The 24,523-nt window shown below is 37.1% G+C and overlaps 2 protein-coding genes across 7 annotated transcripts in view; one reads left to right on the top strand and one right to left on the bottom strand.

Annotated features, from left to right (window-relative positions):
• Nucleotides 1–24,523, bottom strand: part of RALGPS1 (Ral GEF with PH domain and SH3 binding motif 1) — a 65,959-nt gene that overhangs the window by 32,209 nt on the left and 9,227 nt on the right. For all 5 annotated transcript variants that reach the window (XM_065648217.1, XM_065648218.1, XM_065648219.1 and 2 more), the window contains exons 3-9: nucleotides 24,305–24,430; nucleotides 23,576–23,683; nucleotides 21,675–21,725; nucleotides 20,171–20,254; nucleotides 19,575–19,664; nucleotides 17,852–17,944; nucleotides 15,658–15,784 (exon numbers count right to left, since the gene is read on the bottom strand). In XM_065648217.1, the coding sequence (XP_065504289.1) occupies nucleotides 15,658–15,784; nucleotides 17,852–17,944; nucleotides 19,575–19,664; nucleotides 20,171–20,254; nucleotides 21,675–21,725; nucleotides 23,576–23,683; nucleotides 24,305–24,361 (610 nt within the window). In that variant the 5' untranslated portion in view covers nucleotides 24,362–24,430. The remainder of the gene's footprint in view (nucleotides 1–15,657; nucleotides 15,785–17,851; nucleotides 17,945–19,574; nucleotides 19,665–20,170; nucleotides 20,255–21,674; nucleotides 21,726–23,575; nucleotides 23,684–24,304; nucleotides 24,431–24,523) is intronic.
• Nucleotides 2,334–13,842, top strand: ANGPTL2 (angiopoietin like 2). Of its 2 annotated transcripts, XM_065648224.1 has the most exons (6): nucleotides 2,334–2,723; nucleotides 2,832–2,963; nucleotides 8,715–9,571; nucleotides 10,976–11,169; nucleotides 11,405–11,675; nucleotides 12,193–13,842. In XM_065648224.1, the coding sequence occupies exons 3-6, from the start codon at nucleotides 8,764–8,766 to the stop codon at nucleotides 12,390–12,392; spliced, it is 1,473 nt and encodes a 490-aa protein (XP_065504296.1). In that variant the 5' UTR covers nucleotides 2,334–2,723; nucleotides 2,832–2,963; nucleotides 8,715–8,763; the 3' UTR covers nucleotides 12,393–13,842. The 2 variants fall into 2 exon arrangements, with proteins under 2 accessions (XP_065504296.1, XP_065504294.1); XM_065648222.1 differs by having other exon boundaries at nucleotides 2,334–2,963.

The raw sequence follows: 24,523 nt of genomic DNA, 5'->3' as shown, positions 1-24,523 counted from the left end.
AGCACCAGCATCGCGCACACACGCAAGTGCAGAACCACAGTGAGGCGGAGTCAAAAAGACAAAAAACTTTCTCAGTTAAAAGTATTTTAATAATTTTTACTTATACAGATCCAAATTCCAGAACTACCATTCTTGCCATTGTCTGGCACCTTCCCTTGCACGTCTTCAGTCTAATGAGAGTGCGAATGCTCACAACACCACAAAACCATTTTTCCAAAAACACAGGGAAAAGTAATGCCTGTAATGATGTTGCTAGTAAGTTACTAACAGGGGAAGTAGCTTAATACAATTGCTGGAATTACATTCAGGAATTTATGCACGTTCTTACCTATCTTGTTTACCTTGAGCTTCTAATCATTGACTCAAAGTTAACTTCTATGACCAGCTGTTTTACAGTATTTTCACTAGCTCTCAAAGCCAAATCTAACATTAGACCACTCCCTGACAACTGAAATACTTTGGTGAAGACAACTGTCAGCTTTCACAGCCAGAAGTAACTGGCTATTAGTATCCTACTATTAGTAGTATCTGTTATTCTCCAAACATGGATTTAAAAATAAACTGATCTCTGAGATTCTCAGCATGAAAAGCAAATGGAACAACTATGAAATGTTTTGAAAAATCACATCATTCATCCTAAAGCCTTAAAAAAAAAGCCATAACTCAGCAGTGTAACAAATCCAAGGAAAGGGCACGACCATTTGGTCCAAGCTCCCTCACCCTTCCTGCTATCCATCCTCCCTCCAGCAGCTCTGTATAAAACCAGGGAGTGAGAATTGTAGGCAAGTTGGAAGAAAACTTAATGGGCCTATTGCTGAATCTATCAAAAATGAACAGAATTATCACATTCTGGTTCAATTAAACCAGATTTTTCAGTATAAAACTGGTGCACTGGTCTGCTTTAATCCCAAGTATCCAGACTATGCTACTTAACAGCACTGAAATGACCGCTCTAGTCCCTGGTTCTGTCCCCTCTCTCTTTAGATACAGAAAACAGTAAACTTCTGAGTTAGATTAGAAAGTAATGGTAATGACAGTAACTAATAAGAGGTGCTAATATTCCCTGAAGGAATCCCAGGCAATACAGTAAAGGTACAAGAAACTTTAAAAGTCTACGGCGTACTGAACTACTAGTGTAATATATTTAGATGTGTTTTTTTCTGACATAGTACACATTCACTTTTACGATACAAATAATTTATTATTAGAATAGCCACTACTTGCCCATGTTTTAACCTGAACAGAAATATAGTTTGGTTGAATCCAGTATCTTTAAACCTCTTTATTTGTCCTTTGATTAACCTAAGTGTTCTCATATAGGTTTTCTCACTTTCTTCAAAACCCAAAGCTTTTTAAAACTGCTTGAAAAACTATGAACATACACATCATTTCATTATAGTTTTCTAAAGATAGCTATGATATACAATGACACTAAAATACCACTTTGTTTTGCTAAAATATTGACAAAAAGTAGATGCCCCCCCATTTGCATATTGTGAAATTTCACTTTTAATTTTGATAATTTCTTTGCAAGATTCCCAGCAACTTAAAAAAACCCCACCAAACGTTACATTAATTCAAAAAAACTTTCTTAAAACCAGAGGTGACAGCTAATAACCAAAAGTATTCTACGCACAGAAAGTCCTGTAACAGCAAATTTTTGAAAAGTTCTAGAGAAATCATAAGAACTCACAGCAATCAAACAAGAAAGACACTTTACATTACTAACACGAGTAGCAAGCAAACATTAAAAACCTGTGTTCAGCCAAATTACGGATTCTCGATCTGCATTAGATTATTCTAAGAGCTTGCTTGAATTGGACAATTTTATTTTTATTTCCAGGAACATGCTGCTTCCAGATAGAAATGACCTAGGAAGGAGTAAAAACGGAGAATATCAGCACCACTCTGCATAAAGCAGCCTTGGTTTGTTTCTCGCTCAGCATTTAAAGGACCAGTCTGTAAAAACCAGTAGAGACTCCTGCAGAGTCTCTGATGCGGATTTTCCAGCCCTACGAGCACGTTGTGAGAAGATCATTGAGCGGGACGCGCCCCCTCGCCCGGTGCTCTGGGGACGAACCCTCCGCGGTCACACATTCCAACATCTCATTCGATCTACAGAACCGAAGCCACATTCCTCTAACGGCCGCCAGCGCGTCTTCCTGACTCTACAGACCAACGTTTCCACACACCCCAGGCAGAGCTTTCATTTCGGTCTGTCGCCGATCACGAGCCCACAGCCGCACAACCGCGCAGCTGGGTCTGGTTTTACACGTCTGCACCACGACAGCGCCTGACCCGCGGTGACGGAGCTCCGGTCAGCGCGGCCCGCGGCCCCGTGAGCGCGGCCCGCGGAGCCGTGAGCGCGCCCGGCCCCGTGAGCGCGGCCCCGTGAGCCGTGAGCGCGGCCCCGCGGCCCCGCCCGGCCCCGCCGCCCGCGGCGCGGCCCGGGGGCGGCTGTCGCTGGTGGATCCCGGCGCTGGTGGGAGGAGGAAGGCGGTTTATCCAACCAGAACTTGGCAGCTTGTTGCAGGCTTGCCTCTTTTTCCTCCTTTTTTTTTCCCCCTTCCAGGATGTAAGTCTACCACAAAGGAGCTGAAGTTCAACTGAGGCTGCTTCAGCCTCGCGTGAAATGACGGATTCCAAACTTTAAAACGGGAATGCTGAATTCTCCCCTCCGCCAGAGAAAAGCCTTGCCGTGCCTCCGCGGGAGCATGGTGCGGGTGTGTAGCTTAGCCTCGGTAGCCAAGCTGTGAAAAAATCTTGAAGAACAACGGAGAAAAAGAAAAGAATTTTGTAGATCACCAAGTTATTTCCTTGTGTAACCCCAGTACAGCGCACGAAGCCGCTCGGCTGCAGGCTCCAGGTCACCGAACTAGCCCCGGGGTACAGCGGCTGCGATGCCACCGGCGCTCCGGACCGCGGGGACGAGGGCGCGGACGGACTGAGGCGCCGCGGAGCAGGTACGGGCGGGCGCGCGGAGCGGACGGGCCTGCGGGAGCACCGCCGCTCCGCAGGGAGCGCCTGCGTCCGCTCGGGAATTACACCAAAACACAGAGCTGCCAACGTAGTTGAGGTATTTAGTGATGCCAGGCAGTGAAAAGCCTTCTTGGCCTTATTTTCAAGAATATGAAATCTTTTAAAAGTCTTACTTAGTTCTGCATGTAACTTCGGGCTTCTTACTTCCTCAAACTTGCTGAAAATGCATATTCCTTTCAAACAACTTTGTAGGACATAATTTCTATAACTTTTCTAAAGGACTACCTCTACTAAAAATTATGAAATCTGTATTCAGGCTTTCTTACACTCATGTTTGATCAAGGAGATATAAACGTTCCTGGAACTTGTAACAGAGTCTATAAATAAATTTTTGCAAAATCTTTCAAATATTTATATTTTAAAAAGAATGTAGCATTTACGAGTACCTTTGTGTAAGCACTAAATAACTACTGCATGATCTAACTATTTATTAATTATTTATTATCATTTATTTCACATTTATTAAAATGTTAATCTGTTTAAGGGCTACTATATACAATGTGCGTGCACACATAAGCACACACAGCATGAATACTTCTTGGTAGGGATTAGATTAAGTGAAAATAAGGTGAGGCCACTGTTAAGGGAAGTAACAACAAAAGCAGTGCTCTCAATAATTACATTCCACGTCTATGACAGAACTTTAGTAAAGCACAAAGAACAATCCACAAACAACACAACTAAAATTCTTGGTAGTCCAGAAAGCAAATTTGTACTTCTTGTAACTAGAAAAAAAAAAAAGCTATCTTTTGCCAAAACTTTGAAAAAAAAGTTACATGGCAGCAAAAGACAATCTTTTGAAGTTTCTTGCAGCACTTGATAGCATTTCAAAACACAAGTTCTCCAAGAGCTAATTAAGATACTCTCATTCTGAAGTCTTCCTTTAGTCATCCATTCCCCTCAGTGAAAAAAGTATTTCCTTTTAAGAGAATGAACTAGTCCTTGAAGCAAAATTTCACCACAATTTTAAGTGGACAGAAAAGCTCAGTATATGATGCATTATAATAAAAGTATCTAAAGCAATTAATTGGTTTCTGTCAGTGTGGCACTGATTACAATGGAATCAAGTAACTAGTGACAAAAAGCCAAAAATAATTCCCCACATAAGTCTGGAGTTAAGTTTTTCAACTTAGCTTTACATCATATTTTCATAACTGAAACTGCATGCTACGTGTCAGCCCTTCCCTATCCCCTATTGTATTTACTTTAAAACCCCAAACAAAACTTTAAAGCTTTTCCTAACAGTTGGGGCATGCACACAACTGTCCTGTATTTTCACTGTGAGTTGTCTCGTTTTATGAAAAGAAAAGCACTGTTCAGATTTTCCACAGCATTACTCTTAATCAAAAAATCAAACTGTATGAGCTAATTCTGAAAGAAAACCTGCACCAGTGCAAGTCCCTCTCCTTAGAAAAAAAAAAGCAAAAATGTGTAACACACATTAAATATGAAGACTACCTGAAAAACTGAGAGGATGGATTAGTATAATTCCATGCAAGAGAATGTTTGGAAGAAGGAGTAAGAACAGAACATGACCTCTGAGAAAATGGGCAGGGAGTACGAAAGAAAGCAAGTAGCTTCAGAAAATTCATGCTTATCTATCTTATCACAATGGTGTTGTGAAATCCAGATCATATTACTGGCCTGGTGCCTGGAACATGCCATCTCACTGCAAGTTCACAAACACTGACCATCAAAGGACTCTGCAGAAGAAAAAACTAACGTTTGTTAACAAAACCCAAACCCAAACCCTCTGATGTTTTCATGGTAGGATTCTACATTTTCAACATCCTCGCTCTCCATTTGCTTTTACTATCCAACTGAAACGTAAAGCTGCATGAATCTAAAAACCCCTTTTAATATCAAAGACGAAAGTATTAAATAAGCAGTGAAGATTTGTTGCTAGTTTTTCATATTTCTTCTTTAGAATGAACAATCAAACTCTGTGAATTCACAATCAAATAAAACAGTTTTTTATCTTTCCAAGAATAAATGCTGTAATAACCAATGTTATGCCTTTTGTGAACATGCCTTCATTTATGTGTCTAAATGCTTGAAGAATCTGCGCAAAAGGTACCACAGCATGTAAGGTACGTAGGCAAAGCCAGCCCATCAAATGACTGCTAGCCCCATTATATTAAATATGACCAGCACACAAGAACTGATTAACCCACAGAACTGAAAACCTGAAAGAGACAGTTAAAAGTATTTTGTAAAAATGAGATGCTCTGAAGCATGGCATCAGAATCAACAAATAATGAAAAAAGTACACATCTTGGAATATCCACAATGAAATGTGTATTTTGTTAAAAGTAGCTTAAAAAAAAAAAAGGCCATGGTGCTGACATTACTGCCTTTAATACTTCTTCTTAAGGCAAGCTGATTAAAAAAAAAAAAAAGGGGCACGTAGCCTTGTCAAACAGTAATACTTTGCATGTACAAATATTTTTGCCTTTATTATTTCAGGATCATGACAGTGATTAAACTATAGGATGGTGAAACACCTGTAGAATTTTAGATGGTAAAATAATAAAATCTTGTTGAAATATCACAAATAAATTTCAAATTATTCATAACAATCAAAAGGTAATATATTTTGACTAGCCAGAAGTCCCATATAAGCATGACAGAGTACAGGACAGAAAAATATTTCAAAGCAAAGCTGAAGATGGATTTTATTTACTTTTTCCCTTTAAGGAAAAACAATCAAATGCTGAAACGTGATATCCCTCTCAGAAAGATTATTTCCTCTTTTTTCACCATATCATGGGAACATCCTCAGGAAAACAACGAATAAGAAAAAAACCCTACTTGTTATTATCTACTTCCAGTTTCATATACAGATAGGCCAATGTTTGGTCTACAAACTGAAATTTTAACCAAAGCGCTTATGCTAGCTAGGAGTTTTCATACAGATGCAGTTATACTGGCAAAAGATAAACAGAAAAAAAAATTGCCTAAATAAAGTAACATATACTGTCAAATAGGGTAAACATACACAAAATTGGTTGTAGGTGCATCTGCACTAGAGCAAGTTTGTCCCAACTCAACTCCCATGAAAAGTGCTTTTATGAGTACACAAGTATTGAGCACCCAGAATCTAGAAACGAAGTTACTTCAAACTTCCATAGTTTTCTAATTAGAAGTCCTATCTGAGCTTTACTTAAAATGACACATCTTTCTTTTTAAGTGTGCTTCTTTCACTTCTCCCATTTTTTGTTTGTGTGCTGTTTGTTGAAGTTTTGCCAGTGTGCACGAGGATAAAAGACAGACATGCTGTACTTCCAGTAATTTCAGAAAATTTGCACCAAACCTGCAAGCATGCTTTTCAATAATGTAGTTTTATGCAATGGCGAGGTTGAAAAGTCTGCAGCTACCTAAGTGGAATGTTGCACTGGGGACAAATATCGCCCCAGCAACATAGATCTCTCCCAGTCCACTGCAGAAGAGCTGCCGGGAGGGGGAGAGGGGAAGAGGGGGCTGAACCAGAGAAACAGGAGGAACTGCGCGATCAGAAGAACCACACTAGTTCAGTACAGAGCATGAACAATTACTTGGCTTAAATGCCACAGGAGAAAACTGAAAGCTAGTGTGCTAGACATCATATAAATAAGATCTTCCTCTCCCTGTGGGATGCAATTCTGATGTCTTAAGATTCTGATGTTCTCCTACTCAAACAGAGGAGGAAAACAGTAAACAAGCATTAAATCCCTCCTTAGAACTGTTTCTCTGGCTTCCCTCCCCACTTCCTTCAGCAAGCTATGTTCTCCCTGGAAGAGTAATCATTGTTCAAACAAGCGTGCTGGTTATGAACTTCATTTGAATCCAACTGCAGAAAAGAAATGCCATTTATGTTATGTAGTCCATCACAATAAGCAAAAAATAGGCCTCATTCTGAACACTTTTTTTTTTTTTTAAGTGAACATGTAAATACTTCAGAGATCCCTTCATAAACAGGATTTGCAGGAAGAAGGACATCTGAAGACAGCACAGCTCTTGTTTCTATTTGTACACGAGTATTCTCTTACCAAAGTACTTTTCCTTCCAATGTTTTTTCTTATAACTCAGGGGTGTCCAACTCATTTTTACTGGGGGCCACATCAGCCTCGCAGTTGCCTTCAAAGGGCTGAATGTAATTTTAGAACTGTATAAATGGTAGGAGTAGTTACATACTGTATAAATGGTAGGAGTAGTTACATACTGTATAAATGGTAGGAGTAGTTACATACTGTATAAATGGTAGGAGTAGTTACATTTATACAGTCCTAAAATTACGTTCGGCCTTTTGAAGGCAACCGTGAGGCTGATGTGGCCCCCGGTAAAAATGAGCTGGTCACCCTGTTATAGGAAGAACACCTGAAAAGGTGACATGCAGGCAAGATCATGAGAGAGAAACATTTCAGCACAGCCTAATCGTGCTGACATCATTATTTAAACATTGAATGGTTATTCCACATGAAATGTTTTACAAGCCAAGAAAAATATGATGGTAACACCACCTTGGTTTTAAAAAGTATCAAGCAGGCTCTATACACTGAAAGAACTCTATACTGCATTTTTCCCTCCCATTTTATTTAAGAAAACTAGGTTATATATACACATGCCTATTAAAATTAAACAACAAAAAACTGTTAGAAATACATGATACCACAGTGTTGTTCAAGCAGCTGACAAGAGAGTGATTTGTGACAAGGACATTCTTGGCAGTAGTGACAATGCTAAAGTCATGTTTCCAAGATGACTATTGCCTCTAAAGTTTTGGTATTGACTTATTTGAGACCGCAATGGTCTTAAATTTCCACTTTGAATATGAATTTGCTCTGAGAACTAAATTAACACAATTTCACTAAAAGGGCACTGTTGCAGTACGTCAGTAAACCCTACTAGCTGATTTTAATAGCTAGAATCACCTTCGTCCACCACACACATATGCATGTGGTGCTCCCCTTCTGAGAAGAGACTATCAAGTGAAATTACCAGGCTGAGTGCAAAGACAAGGTCTTCAGGGAGAGTCACAATAAATATTTTACTTGTAAATTCTACTAGTCTGGAAAAGCAACAGATTTTGCTGCCTATGATACTTGGGCAGTAGAGGTTTTAATTTAATAATTATTAAGGACTAACGTAGGGATTTTTTTTTTAAACTATGCAGTTCAATGCTGCTGACTAAAGGAAAATTGTTATGTTTTACTTAAGGTATATCTCCTGCAATATACACACATTATATACTGCAAATGAGCTACTTGATATTTTTAGAACTTTTAACAGCACATATTAACTTACATTCTGTTTACACTTAAAAGTTATATTTGTAACTGTAAGAAATGAAACTGTAGTTCATACTTAAATGAAACATCTATCTTGGAAACTTTTGTGGTACTTGCGTAGAAGAAAGCACTCTTAAAATCCTGGTATTTATTACTTAGTTTCTTGTGGTTCTTGGCAGGCTTTAGATAAACCAGCAACTAGTAACTACAATTACGGCCATAGAATGATGCAACTATTCCCTCGATGTCCCCTTTAGCCAACGTATGTCCATACTGGGCATAGTTTGCATAGTAGCTAGTATGCCTATGTACAAATGAGATATTTTTCAAGTTTGAGAACAGATTATCAGTTGCAAGTTTGCACTGATTTCCTATTTGTTACTTACTGTTAAATTTATTTTAAAACAGATTTTTAAAAGTTCTTGGTGGAAGAATATTTGAGCAGAATTAGAAGATCATGATGACAACAAGATTCATCTGTTTAATGCTACTAGCTGTTGCGGGAGCTACTGCAAGCAAAACACAGGAATTTGAAGGCAATGATGAGGAAACGGAACAAGAATTCATTTATCTGAACAGATATAAGCGTTCCAGTGACACACAGGACAAATGCACTTACACCTTTATTGTACCTCAGCAGAGAGTGACAGGTGCAATTTGTGTTAATTCTAAGGAGCCTGAAGTTCTACTTGAAAACAGGGTAAATAAACAAGAATTACAGTTACTTAATAATGAACTTCTTAAACAGAAGAGACAAATAGAAACTCTCCAGCAACTGGTAGAGGTGGATGGTGGGATTGTTAATGAGGTTAAACTCTTAAGAAAAGAGAGCAGAAACATGAATTCTCGTGTCACACAACTCTATATGCAGTTACTACATGAAATTATCCGAAAACGTGACAACGCCTTAGAACTTTCCCAACTCGAGAATAAGATTTTGAACCAAACTGCAGATATGTTGCAACTTGCAAGCAAATACAAAGACTTAGAGCACAAGTACCAACATTTGATGTCAATTGCCAATAATCAGTCAATAATAATTGCCCAACTGGAAGAACATTGTCAAAGAATGCCATCCATAAAGCCACTGCCACAAACTCCACAGCCACCAAATAAAGTGTACCAGCCTCCTACTTACAATCGCATTATTAACCAGATATCTACTAACGAGATTCAGAGTGATCAGAACTTAAAGGTTCTGCCACCTACCTTACCAACCATGCCTGCAGTTACTAGTATTCCATCTTCAACTGATAAACCATCTGGTAAGTAATATTATTGCTATGTCTACTTTAGTTTATGCGAATACACAGTGGGTAAGATTTTAATAGTAATATCAAAAATGCAGACAGAATTAATTTATTTAACAAAATAAATGCAAATGAATTCTTTTGAATTAATTAAGATTTCTTAGCTCTGATGTTCTCTGTGTATGTCTTGTGTATTTTTAATATACAAGTTGCAATACAAGCACAAAAAAAAAGCAAATAAATTAATTCTGAATGTCTAGCAATTCAAGCACACTAACCGCACAGATTTTTCTCATGTTACTTTGCAAAGACAACCCCACCATTTATATTAGATGCACAAGATAAAGGAGCTGCAGAAAAATCTTTGATTAATCAACAGCCAATCGTCTTATTTACCTGTGCCCAAGACCATGCTGCTATAATTCATGACATCTGAAGGGGTTTGACATTTCTTATGTAAACATTCGTGAAGTTATTACAAGTTATTTGATCTAGCATGTGGTAATTGTGCTTGTGTAACTCAAAAAGGAATGTGTGTCTGCTCTGTACCTCACACAGGGCACTTGTGCTCTAAGGCAGGAGCAAAGCGAAGCAAGTGGTGGAATCATAAGGGATATTATACAGCCCTCATTAAGAGTCTTAGGAGTTCTACCATAAGCAAGATTAGAGGCATCTGAAAGCATATTAGAGATCAGTTGATCTACATGATAAAGAAATAACAGGTAAAGAATCCAGTTTCACATATGGTCCCACATGTTTCAAAAAAAATAGTTGAAGTATTATGCGTCCTATACAAGAGAAAGCTATTCTTCACTGTATGGGCAACATGTACTTGCTTCAGAAAAAAGATAAGGGACCCATAGACATCCGAAACTAAGACCTGAAAGAGGAAGGCACATGAACTGCACTCAGAATATATTTCTAGGCATTGTGCATCCCTTGTTTTGTATATTATAATATTTCCATTATTAAACTGTTCTTATCTCAACTAATGAGTTTTCTCACTTTACTCTTCTGATGGTCTCCCCCATCCTGCTGTGAGGGGGTGTGAGTGAGCAACTGTGTGGTGCTTGGTTGCTGGCTGGGGTTAAACCATAACATATTAATTCTTATCTGTGAAGTCATTCATATATCGTTTCTTTGAAGATATAATCAATGTTATAAGTGCAGCTGCCTTAAATATTATTTTTAAATCTATCTTTATCAGTAATTCATTGTGAAGTGTTCCAGAAATAAAGTTACAATAAGCGAATCTGTTTGAAAACACTTAGTGAACACTGTACCTTCAATAAGAGGAAAAACACACACACTATCCAGCAGAAGCAAATCTACTGCAAAAAGTTACCAGTTCAAATAGTGCCCTGCACTAGAGACATGCTCAGCTGAATTTTGATGCAGAGTCCTTCTGTTTTGACACAGGGCCCTGGAGAGACTGCCTACAAGCATTAGAAGATGGCCATGATACAAGCTCAATCTATCTTGTAAAACCAGAAAACACAAACCGGCTTATGCAGGTCTGGTGTGATCAACGGCATGACCCTGGTGGCTGGACAGTCATTCAGAGACGGCTGGATGGGTCAGTCAACTTTTTCAGGAACTGGGAGACATACAAGGTTAGGACAAGTGAGCAGTTTAATGTTTTCTACTCTCTAAAAGTTATTGATAATTTAAAGCATGATTTTAGAGTCTGGCCAACAGCTTCCTTGAAAAGTAACTTGTGTGTTTACCCTTCCAGAAGACGAAGCCTCTATGAAATAAGTGACTGTGGTTTTCTACTTAAGAATACACTCAGATTTACCACTAAAACAGATGCACAATATTAATATGTTCCTCTTGCTTCCTTTACAGCAAGGATTTGGTAATATAGATGGAGAATATTGGCTCGGATTAGAAAATATTTATTGGTTAACAAATCAAGGCAACTACAAACTGCTCATAACAATGGAAGACTGGTCAGGTCGAAAAGTATTTGCGGAGTATGCTAGCTTCAGGCTGGAGCCAGAAAGCGAGTATTACAAGTTGAGACTGGGACGCTACAATGGCAACGCAGGAGATTCTTTCACTTGGCACAATGGTAAACAGTTCACCACGCTGGACCGGGACCACGATGTATACACAGGTACAAGGTCCCTGTCCCTTGCCTTGCTTTTTCTGCCCTTCCCCCACTGCCTCTTTTGTTGTTGTTGTTGTTTTTCTTTAATTAAACAAAAAAAGTACTTACGGTCACACACACACAAAAATAGAAATTACATTTTTAGAGATTTGTCAATTAGTAACTTACGAAGCACAAACTGATGTGCCAACCATTATATGTACTAATGCCAAAACAAAAATTGTCATGGAAATATTTATCATTTACACTAAACAAGGGTCTGTTAAATATGCCAGGGGAGGCTATTTGAGACAGTAATTCAAATAAATTTTCCAGAAAGAGGGAGTAGCAGTAATGAGTCGATCTATAGAACCTACCTACAGAGCTGGTAGAAGGCTGAAGAAGCCTAAATTCACTTTGTACCACATGATATCTACACCTTTAACATACAGTTAAAAGAAAAAATTGTTCTGTGCTTAGTCTGCTTGCTTCCTGTAAGATTTTTCATTTACTGCTAAGACTGAATCGATACTTTCTCTTGCAGGTAATTGTGCTCATTACCAGAAGGGAGGATGGTGGTACAACGCCTGTGCTCACTCGAATCTCAATGGAGTTTGGTATCGCGGAGGACACTACCGCAGTCGATATCAGGATGGTGTTTACTGGGCTGAATTCCGGGGGGGATCATATTCACTAAAGAAAGTTGTTATGATGATAAGACCTAACCCAAACACATTCCACTGAAATAATTCTTCTCTTAGTTTGCTTTCTTGTTAGAAAAAATCATGTAAAGCTATGATGTTATTACCTGGAATTATCTTTTCAGAAATGAGGAATGTAAGATATTGTACATTTATTGCCAAGATGTGAGGGCTTGTATATTGTATTTTCAAGAATCATTTCAGAAAAAAAAAGCTGAAGATAAAAAGGAACTGAAATGACATAACATTCAGAACATCTCTTGGTACTAAAAGCAGTTATATTAAGCCTTTTAAAACTGGCAGTTTAGATGGACTGTAGATAAACTTTCTTGGTTTTATTCCCTGTAAATTAAGTTTGGATGGTAAAAATATTGCCACAACATTTAAATATTTTTGTATGTTCTATTATGTATAAATATTCTCAAATACAGGAAATATTACAAACTGTACAGCAAGAGTATTAGTATTATTATTATAAGCAATCATTTGACACAGGAAATCATATCCTTTGAACTGTGTAGCTGATATATGTACATTAGTGTGATTATTCTAATTTAATCTTCATTAACTGCCATAAATAAAGTTAGTACGATATAATTTGATTTGGAGAGCAGATACTCAAGCCATTACTGTTGTGATAAATCGAGTCTTTCCCCTTCACTTTGAGCATTTCAATAATCTGCTCCTATAAATCAGAATTCACATTTGATTCAAATATTTTTGATTAAAAACACTAACAATTTTTCTTACCAAAATGAAGGAGCTACCTGCATATGGAAATTCACCCAGATTTACAACAGATATAACGTTCTGTATAGCCAACATGTTATTCTACACAACTGTCACAGTATTTTGTACCTGACTTCAGTCATTACCTGCTGTGTAGCCTCTGTAATCAGAAATGGCTAGATCTAAATTAAAGGGACTATCCAACTTTGCAGGCAAATGATGGATACCAATATATAGAAGCTATTTAATATCCTTAGCCGGTAGATAAAAATTATATACAGAAGTTACCTGTAGCCAAGAGAAATTGTATTTACCATATGTCACAATTATAACATATTACTGTGAAATTATTAAACAGATTTACTCTTCTATATTTAGAGGTCAGTCACAACTATGAAATGCTGACTGGGATAATTCTAATATTCTTCCGAGGTAGGTTTCTAGAACAGATTGTTACAACACCCATTTCAAAAGAGCAACTACTACAGAATATGTTACAGAATGCATATAAGAGGGAGAGCAAAAGCCTCTAGATGTTCAATATATTTTTAGTAAGCTTGTGAGATAGTTACTGCGTGTTTGTGTGTCTGCTTGCACACTTTTTCCCTTATTACCTCATCACTTCTTTACAACAGTATGACATGCATTAAACTGACGTGTGATGTAGCATGTGTTGTATATAACTGAAAGTAGGGTTTTTAATATATTAGATTACCCCTGTAATATTGTAATCCTTTAATAAAGCAACAAATGTTATTCTGACATGTTCAGACCTCATCCTGTTTTAGTTCAGATTACTCATAGCAAAGAATATATAACTACTTAATTTCACACCACTCTGCCTCATGACTCAGATCAACTCTGATACACAACTACTGTTAACGTGTGTGAAGTGTCTAAATATTGAAACGTCAAAAGCAAAGCAATTTTCAGCTGAGAAAAATACTAAATTTCCACACATCCCAGGGAGGAAAAACTTTCTGAAGGTCACATAAAACCCCGCAAATTTTCAAATGTTATTCAAGCTTTATCTTCCACTGGTTTATCTACCAGACTTTGGAATGAATGCGTATGGATGTCTTCTGAAGTACAGGCACTAAATCAACAGAACAGCAAAAAAGCCAAAGATTCTAAAAAGCCTACTGCAAACTAGAGTAAGCTACTGATTGGTTTGAGTGCTTATACATCCACATAAACGGTTTTTTGTAGTCCCTTGAATACATTAAGACTACAAATTAGCTTGTGGTGCTAAAAAGCCTATGCAAAAAGTAGAGTCTTCCTCATATATCTTTTTGAAATTCTATGAATATGTCAGGTTTGCTCATGCTAAGTAAGAAGTATCACGATGATGAGAAGCCTTTGAGGAATACAACACAGTTCTTAAAGAACTGTTATGTATCATTCCTAGAATACTTAAATTTTTCTTCTATGTGGCTGTAATTGTAAAGCATTCACTGGAACTCCTATGTCAGGAATAACAGCCGCTCTCAGCACTTTAGCTAGAATTGTATTTCACATTTGATTTTGTGGAGTTCACGTGGCTGAAGCACAACACAATTACGCTAGACGAGGAAAATGTTGCATTAGAAGTGGAGCTCGTGGTTATACCAAAACTTTAAAATGTTTAAGACATCTCTTTATGGTGTATTCTGTTGCTGGTAACTTTGTCAAACATTAGTGACTTGCGCTGCATATCTGTGATGGAAATTCCAGACTTAGTTTGATTTTTTTTAAATATATTTTTTCTGGAAGTCGTATTTACAGAATGTTCAACACAATTACTTCACCAGGACTGTGCTTTGCATATGTAGACTGCTATAGTAAAAACACTGTATTTGTCTTTTCTTGGGCACTAGAAAATAGTTATAATAAATTAGTTTGCTGTTTCTATCACTTACAGAATACATGGTTAAATACTTCTCAGCTTAAATCCTTCTTTTAAAAAACCCATCACTAGAAAGACATTCCAGTGTCTGAATGGCCTTGTTTAAGAGGAATCTGCTTTTTCAGTGTTCCTCAGGAATGGTAACACAGTTCAGTAATGGGCAGAAACTGCAAGTTAAAAGAGCCATTGGGGAAACAATGACAGAGTGTGTCTGCAGGAATAATACAAGGGAATACTGACAAGACAAGTCAGTCAACGAAATGGACTATGCAGTTTGTATCACTTTGCTAAGTGTTTATGAGAGACTGACACAAACTGACAGCTACAGTTTGGAGATTCCAAGTTATGAGGTATTGGAAAAAACAGTCCAGCAAAAATGAAATCTACAGGAACAAGGTCTTAAATCATGCTGTACCCAAAACCCCTTCTGAAACTCAATGCTCCTGTAAATTCTGATCAAAAGGAGAGTAAACAAAGACATACATGTAGTTTCAGATGTCAGTAATGCACAAAACTTCTACAAGTCCTGGACAGTGCATAGTTTAAAAATTTCCACTAGATCTAATTTTTCTCAATATCAAATTAAGTGAACCATACCTGACATACACAGTGTTCTTCAGGCGCACAACATGCTGCATCAGTGCTGGTCAGTCCCAACGAGCTACGGATGAGCACGGTAATCATTCACACTCACCTAAGTACGGAATAGTAGGAACCATTTTTAAGCTTCTGATGTATTCTCTTGTCCTTTTATAATTATCTTCCTTAGACAGTAAATAGTCTAACTTCTCAAAGGTGGTCTTGTCTTTGCGATTCAAAAGCTACATAGGAAAAATGAAGGAGACCATAAATTTTAAAAGACAAATCTGCACAAAGACAACAACAAACAATAAAACTTTGATTCACCCACAGTAAAGGAAAGCATAGTTAAGACTGAATTCATCACCATCACCCAAATGAGCACAATGTTTGAAAGCATGCTACCTGTTAAGAAAAAAAAAATTGCAATTCAGCATAAAGTCTTAAGCTATGAACAAATATCGTTATTATTTCTGAATAGTTTATAAAGGACCCACAAATCACTACCTCAGAGTTTTGAATAACCTCAGCAATATTACATTTTTAGTAGAAAAAAAATCTATGTTATTATACAGTTACCAATATTCTCGTAGTTTGTAAGAATTGCTAAAAATCCTCTTGAATTTGAAAGTAGAAACAACAACAGAAAGTGCTCTAAATAAATGCAAATTATGCCGTCTAAACAGTGCCTTATTAGAATTACGACAAACTTTCTGGAAAAAATTCTTTCTGAAGAAAGTAAATCACTATGGTACTTAAATCTGTTTTCTATTACTGGAGTTGGTATAGAAAATTAGAAATATATTTAGCAATACAAAAACCCTAAAGTGACAGAAGACTGGAAACTAAACATAAAATACGCAGCTGTAGCTATTACAACATATTGCCTGTTTCATCTGTCTTCAGAAACATCAGCAATATTTTTAAGACAATTTTTAAAGCCAATTGAGTCAGAATGAGCGCAGAATTACGGCACTGCACACTGGCTTCTTGCCGCTGTACTTCACGACACCAGACGGCTGTTCCACAGCATATTTCTCAATATGCTTCTTCCTCTGTAGAAGCTCCTGCACTAAAACCGCAGAGCTCATGAGTCCAGCCGTTCCATTTCTAGGGAACCGGAGCCTGCCCGTTGTTACCAAAACCGCCGCTGCTCACGTGGGGTGAGCGGCTTCACTCCGCAGGGCGGGCTCCAAGGAGCCACCCGTAAAGCGACCACCTACACGGGAGCCCTGAGGCCCCTTGCAACGCCACACTGGAGGTACGTGGCAGCTGTTAATAAAAAGTAACACAAAAGGTACAAGAGTGAGCAGATTTAAGAATAATTCTGTTTTCTTTCTAAACTGCACTGAGAATTCCTTGAGGCCCTAATTTTGCACTGTGTAGTATTGCTGACCTACTGTGCCCACAAAGATCCTGACTGCTCTTTAGGTCTAAGTCAATTCACACACTTAGTTTCACATGTGAGCAATTTTCCCTATTTAAGTTCCAACTGCATCAAGCTGCTCAAAACAGTAGGCGCTTACATTTTTATTAGACTATAGCTTAATTCTGAGCAACCAAACCATAAAAATGTTACAGGCATTTTAAAGACAAAATTAACTTAAGTAAAAGAGTTAAATATCACCATCTTTATCAGTTTTGAATAGTTAATGTGATCCACATTGGATGGAACACTAAATTAATGAGAATTACCCAATCCTTTGTATATTTAAAGATCAGATACAGCAGGACTGCATTATAATTGTGTATTCCACTTTAAAGAAATGGCGAAACTTAGCAGCAAATTTAAATGCAAAATTCTGCCCTCAAGAGACAGAACTTCTGAAAGTGGAATTTTCAATGCTTTTGATTTCCAAAATAAATGAAAACTGAGGGGCATTGTACGATAATCACAAAAATCAACGCTTCTATATTTGTAACAGGTCTTTTTTCTTCCTTTCCTTTTAGGCAATTAATGACACACACAATGATTTGGATAATGGGACAGGGATACACACTCTAGATGAGGGTCTTGTAAGATTACTAATCAACTGAAGTCCTCTTGAGCATATAATCAGTGGCTTCTAGAACAGACAGGGAAACAGGAAACTTACAGGAAAAAAAAAAGATTGTTTAAAAATATGCAGCCGTTTAAGCTCAACTTTCACAAAACATGTAACAGATCACTACTTCTGCTATGATGGTACCACAAAGACAAGAATATAAAGAATCTTCTTCCAGAACATGCAATTCAACAATTCAGAAGAGTTCAGGAAACCTCAGAATTCAAACAAGACAGAAAATGCAATGGTCAAGGAATAACTTACAGCCCAGGTTTTGGTCAGTCTGAAGATAGGAGCACTTTGCAGTGCTGACACCACGGACATAAGAGAATGAAGGTTATTCAATTCCAGAAGCTTCTGAAAAAAGGAAATAACTTTTAGCACATTGAAAATGGAAGCAGGATTAATTAACCTCAAAGCTGCATTAACAAAATACAATTTTTTTCCTTAATAAAATACAAACTTTTCATCAATTTCATCGTTTCATCAATGACTGCAGACATTATCCAATGCTGTCGATGTGCAAAATTCTTAAGACCACTTTAAAAGTTGCAATTTTTCCAGCTGTACCCCTCAGAACAATAGGCATCTCAGCTGTGAGACTACAAACTGTACTTAATTTGTATTTGTTATTTTCTAAGGCTGTTCCCTCAGGAAATGAAATCATGAAAAAATTCTTTGATGCATTGTTCTTGAAAATGATTATAATTTTGGAAATTAAAAATTTAATGAAGCCAAAACTATCAACCAAACATGCTGATGATCCTTTCAGAATTAATACAACTTTATATTTTGTAATCTGTTTTACAGGACAAATTTTCCTCACTTCAATGTACTTCAGATTCACTCTGTGTTGACAATTACTCAAACACATTGATCTCAAAGATAATACATTGGAATAAAGCTGTCTTAGATGATACAGTTTCCTACAACATAGTTCCAGAAAGATTAAAAAAAAAAAAAAAAAGAACTGGTGTCATGTAGCTTCTTTGTAAGTTTTAAAAAGAGGCTCAATTCATCCTTGAGTGATCAACTTACTCATTGCTCAGGAGCATTTGAGGAAGATCTGGATTTTATTGCAGAAAAAGAAAGAAAGGGATAAAAAAAAAAAAGAGAATAATAATAAAAAAAGAGGGCAGTGTTTTCCTTTTTGCAGGAAGAAAAAAAAAAAAAAAGCAGCACATCTTATTTCTACAAACAAGTTGACCATTCTCCTAGCACCTGGACTATGTATTTGTTCCAGGAACATATTCAGATACATTCCCTTCTGCATAAGGACAAAACTGCTAAGTAAACTGATTGGAAATATTCACAATACAAAAAAAGTGTTTTGTATTACATGGAAATTATTATTCTAATTACCTACACACACGCAATTTCACTTGTACAAGATTAGCACTCTTTGATCGAAGTGCTGCCTTCTTGCTAATATTAGTAAGTGTCACATAGGGTCATACAAAACAGAATGTCCACAGACCACAAAGCAGAAAAATATTTTTTAAAAAAGTTAAGAATAACCTGTAACATGCAGTGCTGAAACTCACAGAAATAATTGAGTTTTTAATAGCGGTACTTTATACCTGCAACTCCGTATTACAAGTAGGAATACAAGTCTCACAATAGCCGTTTTAGAAGCAAGAGATTTCTTTTCATAAAAGATAAAATTTGAATGGGGGGAGACAAAAAACATAACAGTTTACAATCAGGTTTGGTGTTGGCAACACGTAGCTGATCATCAACAAGACAAACCACTTTTAAACTTAGTAGGCAAAGGTACAAGACGAGTCACACGGAACTGGGTAGTTTTATTTAATCAATAAATTCAACAGATGTCATACCTTTATCTTATTCATGTAGTACAACATAGCAGATATGCTAAAAAAGAACTTTACCCTCCGTAATCCAACAACGGTTCACAGGAGTAGTGCAGAAACAAACAAAAAGGAAGTAAGATTTTTGAATGATAGCACAAGAAATTTGCACTTACTTTAGCTATTTTCACAAAATGGCTCAATATTTCTGCCCTTATTTTTAAGGTCTGTGCTGTTAATATTTCTCGTACAACCCAAAAACTGACCTATAAAGGAAACACACATAACTGAGTTTATTTACAAAAAAAGGACTTTATTAGATGAAATATTTGCAAAACTTTCATGACGCTCCAGGGAGAAAACAGAGTAAGGAAAGAAAAAGGAGTTCTGATCCCATGAATTATATCACCCGTGTAGTTGCAATTACCTAAAAGCACTACCACTGGATATAAATGGGTAGAGAAGTGAGGCAACACTAAGATAACTGAAAGAGCAGGTGAAACACAGAAAAAGAGGGAAAACAATTGCTAATGTTGTATCATGACATATCAGCAAAAATTATTAGAAACTAATAATTAGGAACCAATAGTCTAGAGGAACAACACGAAAATGTGGACAAAGCAATCAAAAACAGGAAAAGCCATTTAAAAATCTTAATCCTTATTTAGAGAAATATTCTTAAATTTTAATTCGTATGAGTAGTTCTATTAACTTTATACTCAAAGACAACTGTCAAATTGTACCTGTTCACCACAGTAATCAAATAATTTACCTGGTTAAACCTCCTAGTAAAGGCAACAATATTTGGAGCGAGCATATGTTTTTCCTTCTTATTCCATCCACAGCTGGCTAGTTCCTAGGAAACATTTTAAAATTGCCTTAAAAATCAGCAATGTTTAAAAACATTTACATGAGTAATAACTGACACATGACAGAAGCATCTATCATATAACTGCTCAAACCAACCCAAGGCACCGACTGGACGGCACCTAATCTTACCAAACACTTCTGTGTTTTCCTAATGTACATAAATGATGTGATTTGTATATCTCCTGATACTAGAAAAAAACCAGGCATCATTATTAATATTGCGACACAGAGAGACTAAGCAATCAGCCACAACCAATGTCTCTCAAGTTTCATTCTGCATTGACTGTTCTGGTCCAGGGTTCCCTCGTATGAGCAACTCAGTAGACACAGGAGTAAAGGCTTTGCAAGTATAGAATCTTCTCTGGTTCAAAACCAAAGCTAAAGCTAAACATATTAATAAGCAACATTAGAAGTATTTGCCATCACTTCCTGCATGCAAAAGCTGATTCTGCAGAGCAATTGTGACCACCTTGCACAAGCAAGTATGAAAGAAGCAGGGACTGTAACTCTGCCTTCATCATACCCAGCGACATATCAAACAAGTTCATCATGAAACACAAGTTTCAACCGGAGTATTTCCTTCTTCCAGGCAATACAGGGACGCCAAAGAGGACTCTGACAAGGCCGAGCTCCAGTGTAAAATGGCAGACAACCATCTGCCCATGAACAACACGGGAGCCAGCCGCCATCTGCGGCCCCAAAGCGGGGCTTATCAAAGGGTGTCCGAGCTTACAGACACAAAAGAACAAATATACCACCGTAATTTAAAAGGCTACCAGGCCTCAAACAAATGCAGACAGTTGCAGACCATACATTAATATTTGATCCAATCAGAAAATTTTTACCTTCTTGGTCTAAAAACTTACCTAATAACAAGAGGCAGGCGGGTGACAAACACTCAGACTATATCTTGCTTTAAAACCTAGTCCTACAGCTGGCAGAATTTCAGGATAGAAACAGTAGTTTATTTTTGGCAAACAAATTATATTGGTAATGCCAATAAGATGAAAGTCAGAAAATATGATTAAAAACTAATAGTCTAAAATACAGGTTATGACTAGAGGCATAAGTCAAACTCTGTAATTAGATGTGAACTGAAAAACAGGAGCAGAAGGCAGAATAGAGAATTTTGACATTCGATAAATTTATCCTGAAGAAACACCCAACACAAAGCAGGACACAAGACTTCCAGAAGAGCATAGTCATCTCTTTTGGCAATAGATGACAAAACAAAGTAAATCAGGCTAGCTTACAGATTCACCGTGCTAACAAGGAACATGCCTAGAAGAATATTAGTGTACTGCAAGAAACTGAGCATTTTTGAATGAAAAAGCATTATTTAAATAGTTACATTTCCTCAGGCACTGAATTCCAAAGATGTAAGCAGATAGTTTAAGAAAACCTACCTCAGGCTGTATAGCTTTAAACACTGGCATATCCATCAATGTAATCTGGCTCTGCAATAAAGATAAAATTTTGAATAATACAAAGAGCTAACAATCATGTACGTACATCTGCCCTTTAATAACTACAAACCATACAGTCATATTTTCTACACAGACCAGACTAGTCCCGCATTTGGCCTCAGTGAAAATCACCAAGAAGATGAAAACGAAATTCAGCAGTATTGTCAAGCTGCTGGTCTTTTCATTGCATGTGATTACCACCAAGGAATTTCTCCTCTGCTGCTTCTAAATTTTAAAATGGAACACAACACACTAAATTTGGAAGTGACCTTACTTGGCTCCATTCCCTTTCTCTAAATATTTATATTCAATACAGCAATCCCATCTTCCATAGGTCTCTGCCCTGATGACCAGTAACCAAACTGTGCTAACTACAGTAAACGCAGACCTGTGGGGTTGCTGTGGTTTTGTTTGTTTTTTTTTTTTTCATTCTCCTCAAGTGAACTGTTTCAAGTTATTTGAAGCACTCGGACTACTACAGTCTTGAGTCAGAAGAAATGGTATGTATGACTTACTGGTTGCTTCTCCAGATGAAACAGAAGCAGTAAATGTTACTTGAGTCAATAAAGCATAGGGTTTACATATGATCTTCAAGCCTCACTACCAGTCCCACAGACACACATTTCAATTTTTGGTTTCTTTGGGGGCTGGCGAGTTTGTTGGTTGGTTGTTATGTTCGGGGCTATGGGCAGTAAGTGGAATGGGAGAGAGAAAAGCAACTTACGTAATTTTGGAATTCAGAGTTAAAAAGACATCGCAATGACATATGGGGGGGTATGTGCACATATGTGTGTGTTTTTTAAGTGCACCATTAAATCAACCATCAACAGGCTTCCATCTCAAATCAACAGCAGTAGGAATTACGAACATACCAGAAATCTGATGAGTTACAATCAAACTTACCTTGACTTGATCATTTTATAAATGGAGTTCTGAGATCACTACAAATTCATTTTTGCTGATGTAGGCTTAATGATATGTTCTGGGCTGTCTTTGGACTAAATATTCAGTCTCCTCTGATGAAATTAGACATCTATGTTGGTGTGATTTTACAGGCCTGTCTAAATTGTGGCTCTATTAATTTCTGAAGGTTGTCCTTGGCCACAGATCGTCTGAACTTGGATGAGCAGGAGCAAAAGCATCGGGCCGTTTTTTAGCTGAGCTGATGCAGGTTTGCCAACGAAGTGGTTTTATATTTTTACCTAACAACAGTTCTCATTTGTGTACTCAGTGTTAAAAAGGGTCATCAGAATTTGTTCCAAAGTGACAAACTTACAGGAATAATGGAGGCATATCTCCAGGACTTTTTTGTGAACAGGTATTATACAATCTTACACCAAATGAGGGGAACATCATTTTGATGCCCCAAATATGAATTAAAACATTGAACCACGTCAGTTCAATAGCTTTCATCCTCACTCCTTCCTGCTCCCCAGCAAGTTAACGTAGAAATTAAAAACTAGGGGCCAAGCACAAAAGCCGTAACAGACTGTTTCAGCAGAAAATATGAGTACTTGCAGTTACAACTAAAAATAATGAATCAGTCTGTGGATAACTAACATCTTAAAAGCTATGCTAGGGTTTTCTAAAACACTAGAAAAAATTCAAATGGCTTTACACAGAAAAACACATATGCTGTGTCAGGTCAGTAGTGAGCGATTAAACTGAAAGACATTTTTATTTTGTTAAAGTTGAAAACAAATTTCTGATTTTATAAAGAACATTGGAAGTTCATTTAAAAGACTTTTATTTTAAGAAACAAGTTTTATGGTTTTTTTTTAACATCCTGCAAGCCCTGAATATTATACAAGCTTAAATGCAAAAATAACATTTCTACTTACAGCAAACTCCTCAGGAGTTACTTTCAACACATCAAATACAACTGCATCGTAGCTTTTATTGGCATAATCTGAACTTCGCCCTTCCAGAGAATCAGAGCTGCTACTACCCTACAAAGAAAAAATAGTAGGCTTATCTGGAGAATGATGAATTTGATGTCAAATTCAGAAAATAGTTGTGTAAAAATATTAAGAAATGTCAAGAAAATGCATGAGCTTTAAAAAGCTTCAGACACCGAATTATAAAATTCAGTTTAGCACAATTCATGATGTTTCCAACATATGCAAAAACTACAGTAACATACAATTTTACCTCTATGAAATTCCCAGCTTTAGAAAGCCATTTTATAAAACACAGACTAGATAAAAGAGCTGTTGCACAAAAGGAAATGTTGGCATTTTGAAGCTTCATGTTCAATGGAAATTTTAAATTAAATATGCAAGGTAAAGAGTTGCTCGTAACTCAATAATAAATGGCTGCTGTAAGTTACAGAGTGACAGGTGAAAAATGCTATTTAAAACTAATCTAAATTAGTAATAATCATCAACAATAATTAAAAATATCAGTTGTGAACACCAAGAACCATGGAGTGTTCTAATGTTGTCAAATACTACACCGTCCACAAGAAAAAGGACTGACATGCCCAGCAGTAGAAAGGGCTTCCGTGAAAGTTGAAAGAAGCCAAAATTTCCGTGTTGATACAGGAGCTAAAAAACCCCAAGGAACTGTACCTCTGGAGTGGCAGAGGTGACCGTCACATCGGCCATGAGGTCATTCCTTTTATACATGCTCTCCTCAAGACGCACGAGTTTCAGCTCAGCCAGCACTGGTGAGACAGCATGATGAAAACAGAATTCCTGCAAATCAAATGTAGGCATGCAAATAAAGAAATAAAATTTAAAAAAACCCAACAGTACAAGAGATTTCATTGTTCTTTTTCAGAGAAAATA

The sequence above is a fragment of the Caloenas nicobarica genome, chromosome 19, assembly GCF_036013445.1.
Source record: "Caloenas nicobarica isolate bCalNic1 chromosome 19, bCalNic1.hap1, whole genome shotgun sequence".
NCBI classification, from domain to species: Eukaryota; Metazoa; Chordata; class Aves; order Columbiformes; family Columbidae; genus Caloenas; species Caloenas nicobarica.
The sequence above is the reverse complement of the archived record's forward strand: the minus strand, read 5'-3'. Positions and strand labels throughout refer to the sequence as shown.

What these genes read in the sequence shown, in the direction of transcription:
- ANGPTL2 (XM_065648224.1), top strand. Translation starts at nt 8,764, where the DNA reads ATGATGACAACAAGATTCATCTGTTTAATGCTACTAGCTGTTGCGGGA. An exon ending in TTCAACTGATAAACCATCTG is followed by an intron (nt 9,572 to 10,975) that starts GTAAGTAATATT and finishes GTTTTGACACAG; the next exon opens with GGCCCTGGAGAGACTGCCTA. An exon ending in GGACCACGATGTATACACAG is followed by an intron (nt 11,676 to 12,192) that starts GTACAAGGTCCC and finishes TTTCTCTTGCAG; the next exon opens with GTAATTGTGCTCATTACCAG.